The sequence below is a fragment of the Erithacus rubecula genome (assembly GCF_903797595.1).
Source record: "Erithacus rubecula genome assembly, chromosome: 13".
Taxonomy (NCBI): Eukaryota; Metazoa; Chordata; class Aves; order Passeriformes; family Muscicapidae; genus Erithacus; species Erithacus rubecula.
Window position 1 is genome coordinate 15,997,364 of NC_136665.1, and position 12,213 is coordinate 16,009,576.

The 12,213-nt window shown below is 46.6% G+C and overlaps 1 protein-coding gene across 4 annotated transcripts in view; it reads right to left on the minus strand.

Moving 5' to 3' along the window:
• The window catches only part of FRMD4B (FERM domain containing 4B), a 126,886-nt gene that overhangs the window by 55,098 nt on the left and 59,575 nt on the right, over positions 1–12,213 (minus strand). For all 4 annotated transcript variants that reach the window (XM_079317431.1, XM_079317432.1, XM_079317429.1 and 1 more), the window contains exons 2-3: positions 981–1,046; positions 184–278 (exon numbers count right to left, since the gene is read on the minus strand). In XM_079317431.1, coding sequence (XP_079173557.1) covers positions 184–278; positions 981–1,046 — 161 coding nt within the window. The remainder of the gene's footprint in view (positions 1–183; positions 279–980; positions 1,047–12,213) is intronic.

Sequence of the window (12,213 nt, forward strand, 5' to 3'; positions counted from 1 at the left end):
TTTTTCAAATATTTTCTATTTCATGCCTTCCCCTTTCCCTAGCCAAGCAGCACAAGCACAGGGTAGGAAACTTCTTTGAAACAAAAAGTTATTTTTCCATCAAGCCAAGCTGCCATGGTGTCAGAGATAAGGTTTCACATTGTAGTAATGACACAGCTGTATAAAATAAATAAACATACTCACGTGTCATCGATAAATGTTATCCCAAAATACTCCTTTTCCTTCAGGTTGAAGTGTGAGGCCACCAGATCCAGTAACTCCCGAGACAAAAGTTTGGGCTATTGAAACAATCAAAATAGTTTTATTAATTTCAGACCAGGCTTTTAATATAAAATAAAATTTTCCTGTGCAAATACTGGTATTTGAGTACATATGGCCATGCTAAAATCCTGCTGTACAACTGAATACAGAAATGACATATCAGACTCAGGGTGTCTCAATGGAGCTGTGTGGGATGTGTGGAGCATGGAGAGGCAATTCTGTGCTTAATCCATGACATTAAGCTGAACAGCACAGGCTTGAGTGCTGCTTTCCTCTTTCTGGGGGAGAAGGCCACATCCCAGGTTTTCCTGCACTTAGAGCAGGAAGGATTTTCTAATTAGGAACACATTGTGTAGTGGAGGATCTCGTGCTTTGAGTTCTGTTATGGGAATAAAACATCCTCAAAACCACAGAGTTTTCTTCCCACCTAAATGACAAAAAGCACCACCACAAAGGGTGTGTTTGATATGCTTTATGAATTCTGGTGAAAGCAAAAACTGAATGCAGAACTGGTGGCAGATACTTTGCCTACAATGTACAGGGAACTCCTTCAGCTAATCCAGGTGTCAGGAGCAGCACATATTGCCTTATTCCACTCCTGTGAGCTTTTCTAGGAAGAAGTATAACTTTTCTTCAACCCTCACTTCACCCCCCCCAAAAAAAAACAAGCAGAGAAAGGTGGCACTGGCTGCCAGTCCCCAGAAGAGTGAGGTGTGTACCTGAACCAGCAGCTCCAAGTTCCTGTCATCGAGGAGATGCACCTGGCAGTGCCGGCCCTCGGTCATCTGCAAAGACACAGCACAGCCCTGTCAGGAAGAGGGGATCCTGCCTTTCCTGCCTTGAGCCAGAGCACGTGAGGCTTGGGGACAAGGGCAGTGTGAAGCAAGTGTCTGATTTTGATGGATAAGGGAATTCACTCCATATGGAGCTGAGTCCTTCTCCAAGGACTGTGTTTGGGGAGCTGCCTCAGCACTCTCAGTTCCTGTCAACTTCAAGCTGGAATTAAGGGTGCTTAGCAGCACTCAGGATCAGATAAAAAACCCATAAATGCTGTGAGAATTCAATGTGAGGATGAACCAGCCTGGCTAGTGCCACAGCCACATGCTTTTGCTCTGGTGAGGAGTAGCTGACCAGAGACCCAGGAAACCCAAATCCATCCAACCCTTTCTGCAGATGGGTCAGCCCAGACCTGGTCCATTGACCTGTGTCTAGAAGAGATGGAGTCTCTACCACCACAGCAACATTTTCACTTAACTACTGAAAGTCATCACCTCCATGGGATTCTTACATAGGAGATGCACATATCAAGAAGGTGCTTGAACTGCATGATAAGAATGGGATGAGCTTTCCAGCCCCTGATGCTATATCTGAACCACCTCTTTCATGTCACATTTATCTCCTGCAAACTATGTCTCTTCCTCTCTTTAGGAGGCAAGCAATTCAGAAATAGCTGCCCATTATGCCCTTTTAATATCTGCCCTTTGAAATCTAATACATTTCAATGAAAGCTTTTACATTATTTAATATCTGTTCTAATTCTGGGCCTTTCAGCAGCTCCAGTGAGGATCAGCTTTGCAGCACTCCCCGGGTGAGAGCTGGTGAAGGAAACCTGGCTTTCATATTGGTTCTCCCAGGCTCAAAGTAACTCATTTTCCTGACAGCACAAGCTTCCAGCCGACTATAAATTGTGAGCTGTGAGCAGGCCGGGGGTGGTTTGCTTAGACAGGGGCTCCCAGGGGGATTGAGCAGTAACATGCAATGGTTTCTCCTTTCACATCCCGCAGGGATAGGGACAAGGACAGGGCTGAGCCGTAGTGCCATCAGCACCTCTCATCACCTCCTGTGCATGCACACAGAGGCTTTAAAACAAACACAATTTATACGTGATTATAACCGCAGAGACCTCCCACCTCTGCACAGCGAGGGCTGCCCCGGCACAGCCGCTCTGCCCCGAGCACTCAAATTAACAAAGCTCCATTGTTCCGACTATCAGAGCTCATTGGGACCAAAATCCGAGAGGGAGTGCCCTCCTGAGGAGCTCTGCCAGCAGGTCAGAGATGAGCACAGGAGCACAACTCGCTGGAGTGTCGGGCAAACTGCGCTGCAGCGTCCGTGCGGCGCTGCTGAGCATCCCCGCACACCGCAACAGCGACACCGCTGCCAGGACCGCTTACAGAGCGAGTCTGGAGGGGAGAAATCCCTTCCTTCCCCTTTGTCTTGCTGCTACGAGCATGAGTTTGTGCCTGGTGAAGAGAGCACATGGTGCCCGCAGCAGTTCCGAGCCCAGGGCTGCTCCTCCCTGGAGACAGCAGCGATCTCACGCCGCATCCCTTGGTGCTGCACCCTGCAGAGCATCATCCCTGTGCCTGCCCTGCCTCAAGGTACCACCTCCAGCCATCCATCCCTCGCGTTCTGGAAGCAAAGCTGACCCACCCCAGCTCCAGCTTGCAGCCTGAGATTTATCTGTAGACACTGCTGAAGGCTCGTGGAGAAACCTAATCTGTTTTTTTTCCCAGGCTGTTGACTTCTCAGTTCCAGCCTGGATCTTTCCCAGAGACAAAACAAGGAAAGGTAGAAAGAGAACACAGATGAGAACACCTGGTGTTGACCACTGAGCCATGTGAGTCTCTGATGATATTTTGCAGAAAGCATGTTTTCAAAGAGGTGTTGCCTTCTTTGACCAACAAGTCTTTTCTACTTTGTTTTTCGTGATCTCCTTTATATATATATATGCCATGGATTTTCAATAAATTGCTTTTTCTTGCTGCTTGGAAGAGGCATTCAGGTTGCTGTATTCTTTCACCACCTCCCAGCCTCACAGCAACATTTATCTGCTGCCCAAACACAGCACCCAGAGCCCTTAAATCCATTATGATCCACTCCCAGGTCCATTTGTTCCCCAGAGCTGAAGGGAACATGGCATGCTCATAACTAAGTGCCTGTTACCACCAATTAATCATTTCATCAGTGCACCCTTCAAGGTGCAGCACATTTCTGGCTCTAGCACACTGTTACCAATCTGCCCCTGTTGTGAGGTGTCCAATCCAATGCTGTTTTTAAATCATTCCCCATCTGTTGCTCTGAGATAGCACGAGGGTTGCCATTATTTAATTGTGAGCTGCTTTAGCTTTCACCCAGTGAAATCACATTAATCACTTCTGACTGTTTTAATTGCCTTGGTTGTGTGTTATTAAGCAAAAAAGGTTTGTTATAGCAAACACATCCACAAAGCCTCTTGCTGAGGAGAAAGAAAGGTATCTGGAAGGATTAAAATAAAAAAAAAAGAAATACCAAGCATAATCCATGCTTCAATTCAGCTATCCAAGGTAACTGCAAAGCACCTCAAAAGTAAATAAACCTCACGACAGCCCTGAAGATAGGCAAGATGCAACTCTCCCTTGTTTTATTGATGAGACAACATAAGGAAGCAACTTAGAAGTCTCATTTACAAATATAGATGCAGACAACATTTAAAGCCTGAGACACCAGGAATCTTTCCTCAGAAACCACACATCCATTTTCCAGAGCACTGGAAAGTTCAGTCAAGGAGCTGCAGAAAATGCCAAGGTGCCCAGTGACACAGCACTGTTAAATGCCTGTTCTGTGACAAACCTGGCAGCTCCCACCTGCATCCCCAGAGCTCTGTGGTCACCCCAGTAACATTCATCCCATGGACAGCAATGTCCAGAGCCATGAAATGCCTGTTGCTGTAGCTCTGAGGAGAGCTGCTTGCACCCCTCTGCCCCCCCAGCCCATTCCTGAACCCTGAGGGTTCCATTCCTGCTAAGGCACCTTCTCCATGCAGGATGAGACACAGGGATACTCACTGTGTGTTACCACCTGCCCAAGGAACACACATCTGCTGGTGTGACCATCAGCTTTGCATCTGTAGGCTCCAATCCCTGAACAAAGCAATGTTAACCCCAACAGTCCAAGCCCTTCTCCTCCTCCTGCACACCCAAAACTGCAGCCACCAGCATCCCCAGTTCCTGCAGCTGTGCAGGAGCTCACTCCAATATCCCCACCCTATTCCTGATGGGGCAGAGAGCACTTCACTTGGCTCACCCCATTCTTACAATCAAAAGAAAATAACTCCAAATTACTATCACAGGGAAGCACAAGCCCATCCTACATCAGGAATGCCTCCCACCAGAGAGGTCATCTCCAGGAGACAACTCTCTCCTCACATCCAGCTGTACAAGGCAATACTCACATTTCAGAAGCCTTTTCTGTACAGGACGTAGCACCAAAAGCTTTGGAAGCTAATCCAGCTGCAAGATCACCTCACAAGCTTTGGAGTGCCAATCTCCTTCCACCAGCCCTGTACAGTCCCAGGTGTGACATGACTGTGGCACAGCAATGCTCCAGCATGGCCACAGGTACCAATAATCTGATCCCATCTCCTTGCCTGGAGAAAAGCTTCATAAAGAGGTTTCCATCACTTTCATCAATGGATTTTGGCCAGGGAAAGGTGCCTCCAGCTCAGCAACTGGAGACTCTGAACTGCTAGAGCCAGAGCAGCAAAAGACTCCTTCTTAACTCCCCCTTTAAATGACACTGATGTGATTTATTTGATTTATTCCCCACAGCACATCAGTTTGCAGGTCTGTTTCCTCAGGCTGTGGGAAGGGGCTTGTGCTGTGTCCCAGCTCCCAGGACACCAGGCTCCAAGACCCAAAGCCCTGGAGCCCTCACTGATACATTTGCTTTCATCTTTAATTCAGGACACCCTGCTAATCTGAACAATATAATTAATTCTCCCTCTGTTGGACCAATCCATCACGAGATGAGCACAGTTGTCTGGCTCAGTCAAGAGCTGGTGTGAACAGTCTTAAGATATTTATACACACACACATCTGTTTTCAGCTCATTCTCATTGATTTGGCATTGTCTGCATAAATGAGCAATTTTTGTACATCCCCCCAGATTGGTCATCTTAAGCAGTTATTTTTAAAAGTCTGCTAATATTTAAGCTATTATCCAGCAAAAGAAGTAGCAGCATAAAATTCATGAAGCATCTCTGTATCTCATCTCATTCCCAACAGGAAATTAGGAGACAGACATTACACAGCCTTATTTTTGGCAAAACCATACTGAGAGACTGGGAAACAATAAAAATCCAGCATCCCAAAGTCACTTGTATTCCCTGTACACAAGTAAGCAGCAAAACCTCAAAAATGGAGAGAATTGCAATGAGACACTTTCCACTGCAGAAATACAGTTATATCAAAATACTGCAGCTCTCCTTATTTACAGACTGCCAGCAAAAAACTGATTCACCCACATCTTCAGTAAAAAAGGCAGATAATGAAGGGAGACAAACAATTCTCAGAATAGCCATGTGTGGAAATTAAAGCATATGGTGAGATTGTGACTCTACATAGAAAATTAGCATTATCATAAAGATTTCATTAGCTGGGAGGAAACAGCATTTTGCTCTCCTTTTTTTGTCACAAAAAATTATAACAAATTCTCCACCTAAAATCATCAAAGCAGATTTTCCAAAACATCCATCATTTATAAAGAAAATCAGCAAGGCAGAGAAAAAAACCCCTACTTTTTGGCTACTTAGACCAATTCCCTACAATATCCTGAGCCTGACTGTTTATTTGGGGAAAAAGCACATGCAGGATATTTATGCTATTTCTCTTGGACAGAAACATCCTCCCTATGCAAAGCTGGTTCTTACATGCAATATTTTTAGACATCCATGTGTGTCATCACGTTAGGGAAAAAATAAGAAAAAGAAAAGAGTAATTAGGCAGGGTGTAAACAGGAAATCTCTAAAAAAAATCCAAAACCCTTAAGCCAAAAAAAAAAAAAAAAAAAAAAAGCTGTCAGAATAACACATCTCCTGAAGGGAAGCTTAGGAATGGAGAATCATGAAGGGTCTGGGTCAGGAGCAAACCCCAATGTGTTGTATTCCCTCCAGGTCAGATTTGTCCCTCCCAGAACTGGGCAAGTTACAAAGAAGTCACTTGGCCTGTCACTGACTTCTATTTTTAAGCCTTTTTTGTTTTAAGGCCTAGAGAAAGAAAAAAAAAAAACCAAACAAACCACAAAACAAAAAAATTCAAACAACAAAACCCAAGCCCTAAAAACTCTCTGGCCAAAGAAGAGAGGATTATACATAAGCTGCACATCATTAAGACAAAACTGGGAGTGTGTGTGCCAGTGGCAGCCCCAGAGCTCTGTGTGTGATCCCAGCTGCTCTCCCTGGGGATGTGCCACGTTTGGGCTCAGCACACACAGCACCACTGAGAACAACCTGCCCAGGGACAGGGAGGCTGAGCCAGGGTCCTGCAGCCACCTAAATACTCACCAGCAAAACCCTCATCCATATCCAGCAAACCTTTGATAGCCCCTACTCCATGAGAAGTATTTTGAAGGAGCAAACCCTTCTCTCCCCAGTTCTCCTTCTTCCCTTTCCTTTTGTTCAGGCCTGGGTGCTCCTAGAAACATCCAGTGTGGCACCAGGGAATTGGTCCCAGATGCACTGAACTGTGCATGAGCTCCTGGCAGAGTAACCATGTGAAATTAAACTTCACTGGCAAGTGAATAGCTCAAAAAAGTATTTTATAGGCAGAAAAAAACCTGTACTGATGCACCCAGTGATGAGAGAGAAAGGAGAGCTATTTTCACTACATAAATGGCCAGCACACAGCCTTAAACCTGCAGTTTGAAAAGAAATTGGACTGTGGTACATCATTAGCACACAGATTATAAAAACTGGCTCATTTATCCTGAAACAAGCATACCACAGCAGCTCAGGCACTCAGAGCACTGAAGAAAATAATACAGATAAAAAGCCAAAGAGCAAAATTCCCTCTCCCAGAAGTCAATGTTGTCCCTTTGCAGAGATTTCACCAAGCCTGTGCCATCAGGGCATCCCAAAATTCTTCCATCCTGCTCTTGCAGACTCAGAGGCAGCCCTTCTTTCCAGGTGCACAAGCCTAGAGCACCAGCCTGGATCTTGGGAGGATTTCATGTCCAAATCCCTACCTGAGCTACACCTAATCACCCATTAAAACATCACTAATTTCTTGTAAAGGTTCTGGTTTTTTGTCCAAACCTCTCTCCTGTAACCTGTAAGCCTGTAAGAGATTTCAAAGCTTAACACTGAAGCCCCTACACTTCAGATGACTTTGGTATTTAGGTGGTTCTTTCCTCTGGTTCTGAAGGCATTTAGGATCAGCTCCTCAGCTGCCTCAGCTCAGCACAGCTTCACTGACTTGGGTCCAACCAGCCAGCTTATATCTGGCCCCTGAACATGCACAGCCTGATCAAAATGTGAAATCACATGCAAGAATGTCTTGCAATAAGGAGCTGCCCTAACCAGGCACATCTCAGGAAAATAAAAGCCTTTGCCTGTCCTCCTGGAAGGAAGGGGCCTGCATGCAGCTGGGGGGAAGAGGGAAAAAGTTATAATGGTTTAAATGACCTCAGAGTTTCCTGGTGTGTCTGTTGGGAGAGCAAAGCTTCATCATGTTCCAGCACTTGGAGTCACTCAGAACTTTAAGGAATAAGCAGGAAAATAACTGACAGAAGTTTGGGTCTATACCAGCATTGCTGTGGAAGCTTTTTAAACAATCTGCACTGATCTCCAAAAACACCATGATGCACATTCTGGGAGCCTGTCTGCAACCCACAGGTCTTCCCTGAGCAGTGCAGGTGCCATCACTCAGTGCCCCATGGTGGGAGGTGCTCAGGGTGAACCTCATGGATGAAGATTGGAAATGCTCCACTCTCCCACGAGTGAGGATCTGAGGAAGGGGAGCATTGCCCCAGCCCACTGCCACATCCCACCCCACTGTGTGCCTCTCCAGCAGCTCCTTGGCCACAGAGCAGTGCAGTGCCCTCCCTCTGCACTCACTGATACCTCCTGCACTGCCCAATGGGTCAGCTCTGCACCCAAAAACTCCTTTTCCCCAGCCTGCTCACACTAGCCAGGGCAGCCAGAGGGTTCCTGCCATGACAGCACAGTCTGGCTTACACAGACACAATAAACCTGCAGTGATCCCTTGGGGGGCAGTGGCAGAGCTCCCACCAGCTTTATGGGGGCAGACCATGTCTGCAGACATACTGCCTCTCTTTCCTAATCTTAAGTCATAAAGAAGCCTTTGGCTGAAGTCCTGTCTCCAGTGTAGTCAATTAATTTTGTCATTAATTTTAATAGGGTCAGGATTTTGCTTTAAATCATTTGTTATCTCACTATTAACCTTTAACAGAAGCCAGTATCTGCTCAATGTTAAATAGCCAGTGGTGCTCCACAGTGGCTGGCTACATCTTCCATCCTTTGTGCCCTGGCAAACCATCCTGTAGCACCCACCAGGTGAGTCCAGGTGCCACCCCCATCCCTCCCAAGGGCTGCAGAGGCCAGCTTGGCTCTGCACACTCATGAGATCTTTACCCACAGCAACTGCAGGCACTGTGCAGAGCCATTCCCAGGCCTCAGGGTATTCTCTTTCTCAGGACCAGCCAGGCAGTGACAGACACTTAAAGCCATGAGTGAATGACATGCACAGAAATAACGTTTTAAGAGGAGACAGGCTGGAGAAAAGTGCAAGCTTTGCACTTTGATGCCCCTCTGATGATGCTCTACATGGAAATGTTGGCTCTGCTGAAGTTTGGCAATGAGCTGGAGATAAAACACAGTGCCTGGAACAGGGGGCTGAGAGGCTGCCTGGGTTGCATGGCACCTTCCTAAAATAGCCATGTGAGCTGGAGATAGGATGAAAAAACTGGCTCCTGCAGAGCATCAACTGACTTTCATGTAAGCCCCACCAGCTGAGCCAGTGAAAAAGTCTGGCACAGGAAGAGCCCAAGTGCTCTCCCTCACTGCAGGCACTGTGGCTTTGCAGGGCCACGTGCCAACAGACTTTCCATGCAACCCTCCTTTTCCCCATTGATTCTATTATTTCTCATTGCAGGGGATGGCAGATCTAAGGGACTCTTTCATTCACTCTATTGATGCCTTGTGTTCATTATAAAGATCCCACTCAACAGAGCAGGTCATGGGGCTCTAAATCTCATCCTCATCTCCCAAAATCCTTAGAAATAATGATAAGTATGCTGCAATAAGACCCCCAAAAACTGAACAAAACCAAAGAACAGCAATAAACTAAAATCCAGGAAACAAATTAATTCAATCTTCCTCAAAATGATAAATCCAGTGACCCAGCCAGGAGCTAAAGCTCTTTGCCAAGAACAGAATAAAAGCAGCAGAATTCCCTATCAGGAGTGTACAATGTGAAAAACTCACCCCTCTCCTCCCCATGAGGAGATCTTGCAGTGCTCCTGCCTTTCCTGATGCTGCCCATGGCTTTTCCTGTACTTGCCTTTGCTCCATTCCACATGGGGGTGCAGGGGGTGCATGTTCACTGTGCACTCAAGTGCACAGGCAGCATCAGCCCCATTGCAGGAGGCACAGGGAAGAACTGCTGCTAAAGTCTGGCTCTGCTGGACCCAGACTTTCCAGCTGCCAAGCAGCACCCAGCCAGCATTTCACCTCCCCTGGCACTGCCAAAGGATCTCTCTGGTAGTGTTATCACAGATGCTCCTTAGTCCCTCCAACAGAGGGAGAGAGATTAGTTACCCTCTTGAAGGATCAGCACCTTTATTTCAGGAGTATTCTTAAAGCTGTCTCAAGATAGAAAATAATTTCTCAAGCAAGAAAAGAATAGGAAGGCAACTCTACAGCTAATGCTATTAAAAAAAACCTATCTGGAAAATTAATAGGAAACAATCAGTACAAATCTGCCACAAATATCAAGTCAATGAAATCCAACATCTGCTTTCCTTGGCAGCACACAGGCAGTAAATTTGTGTCTGGCAGAGACACTCTTATCACCAGCAGGGCTGAGACACTGCAGGCAGGTCATTACTGCACACAGCCCATGGGGCTAGTTTGTTCCAGTGCAATCTCCTGGGAATTCAGGGGAAAAAGGTATCCTGTGGGATCAGAGTGCTTTCCTGATGCTACCTGACAGAACAAATGCAGGGGCTCCCCTAAAGGCAGCAGCATCCTCTGTCCCTGAATAAGCAGTGCCCACAGTGGGGCAGGAGTGGCCACCAACCCTCCTGTGACCTGTCCTGACCTTTGCTCCTCTGCCAGGAGGCAAAGCAGTTAAGCTCCAGCTTCTTTGCTTAAGTCTCTACAACACGAATCTCAGGGTTTATTCTGTGCAGAGCTCCTGGTAACTTTTCCTGAGTTTTACCTCACCTCAGAAGCCATCCCTGACCCACTTGAACAAACTCGGTTTTCCCTGTTACAGGAATAGTTACAGAAGATAAAAAAATACCCTTATAGAAGACTAATTTAACATCCCTGGAGACCCACACCCTGCCCTTGATGCCTTTTGTCTCCCCCCAGCCCTGAAGCTTTCCCCCATTCCTGATGGCTTTTCACAGGATGCTCCTCTGTCCCCTCCACCACCTCCCTGCTCACCCTGAGCTGGGTTTTTGAGGAAACACAGGCAGAGCAAGCCCTGACCAAATAATTGCCATCCCCTCCAGGCAGCATCTCATCCTCTGAAGTCATCTTGAATCTCTTCTTCTCCTGCCCCATCCAGGTCCCTGCACCCAGCATCCCCCCTGGACTTCTCCAACCACTCATGCTTGGCAGCAGCCCCTCAGGAAACCCAATGCCAGCCCTGGACAGACAATCAGGTAAGGAGGAGATGAAAAATAATTTAAAAAGAAGGTTAAAACACAAATCCTTTATATCTGCAACTCTTAAAAAATTGCAGAGAGCAAATAAATAAACCAAGAGGAGTCACAATAGTGGGCATGGGCTGGAGCAGGCAGCAAGCAGCGTTTCTGTGGAGGAAAGGAGCCAACATTGCCAGTGCCAGCAGCTTGCCAGGCACCCAGGGGGCTGATCCAGATGGTTCCACATTTCACTTTCAAAGCAAAACAAGTGCTTTGGATCAAGGGCTCTTTCTCAGCAGTGTTACCCCCAGCTCTGTGTGCATGCTGCATCTCCAGGCCACCTCTTCACAAGGGTTTTTTGGGGGGTGAGAGGGGAGGGGACTTTATGAGGAGATATTTAATAGTTGCATGCTGAAAGGAGTTACTGTAGCAGGCACCGAGCGCCTTTTCTCGGGACTCATGAATCTGTGCTTTGTTCAGGATAAATCCTATCTCAGAGCAGCCTGTAAGGGTGATCTCTGAAAGGGGGTTTTCTCTCTAAGCAGAAGTTAGAGATCTTTGCTCCAGCTGCAGCAAAGTTACCAGAATCCAGCTTGGATTTAGCCCTTTGCTGAAGTAGCCAAGGCAGCATTTACAACAAAGGCAGGAAAAAGCAGCTGTAAACTCTGGGATAAACAAACAGCCCCTTATCTCCTCAATGGAGTGCAAAAGAAGCAAAGACATTTTTATGGACTGATCCTTCAAGGCAAAGAGAAGAGCAAGCAGAAAGGCTTCAGCCTACACCACCCCAAGCTTTCTTTGCTCTGTGCTGCTCTCTGTCTCCCTGGGGCTCTGCATGGTGTTTAACTCAGGACACAGGGCAAGAGCTCTAAATAACAATACCTGTCACTGCTAAGCATCAGAAATTAAAATACAGCCTCTTACCTCCACATGAGTCTCACCCTGCTGGTTTAAATGGGCTTGGGAAACTCCAGAAGTACTCCCAGTGTGCATGCACTAAGCCTTCATGATTTCTGAACATCTGAGCTGGGGGAAGAAGGGAGACACGATCCCGGACTTCTTCCGTTGCCATGTAATCTGAAGGAAATGACCTCTGCATTTGTTGCTTTGATTACAGATTCAGAAACAAAAGCCCTTCCAGAGTGAGTCAGGGGACACAAGGGGTTGAAATGGGATTGTTAAAAATGGGAAAGTATTACAATGGTGTGGGGTTTTTTGTTGGGTTTGTGGGTTTGTTTTTTTTTTTCTTTCCCCTGTGATATTAACCCTTTTATTATAAAACAAAACCAAATGAAAAACCAG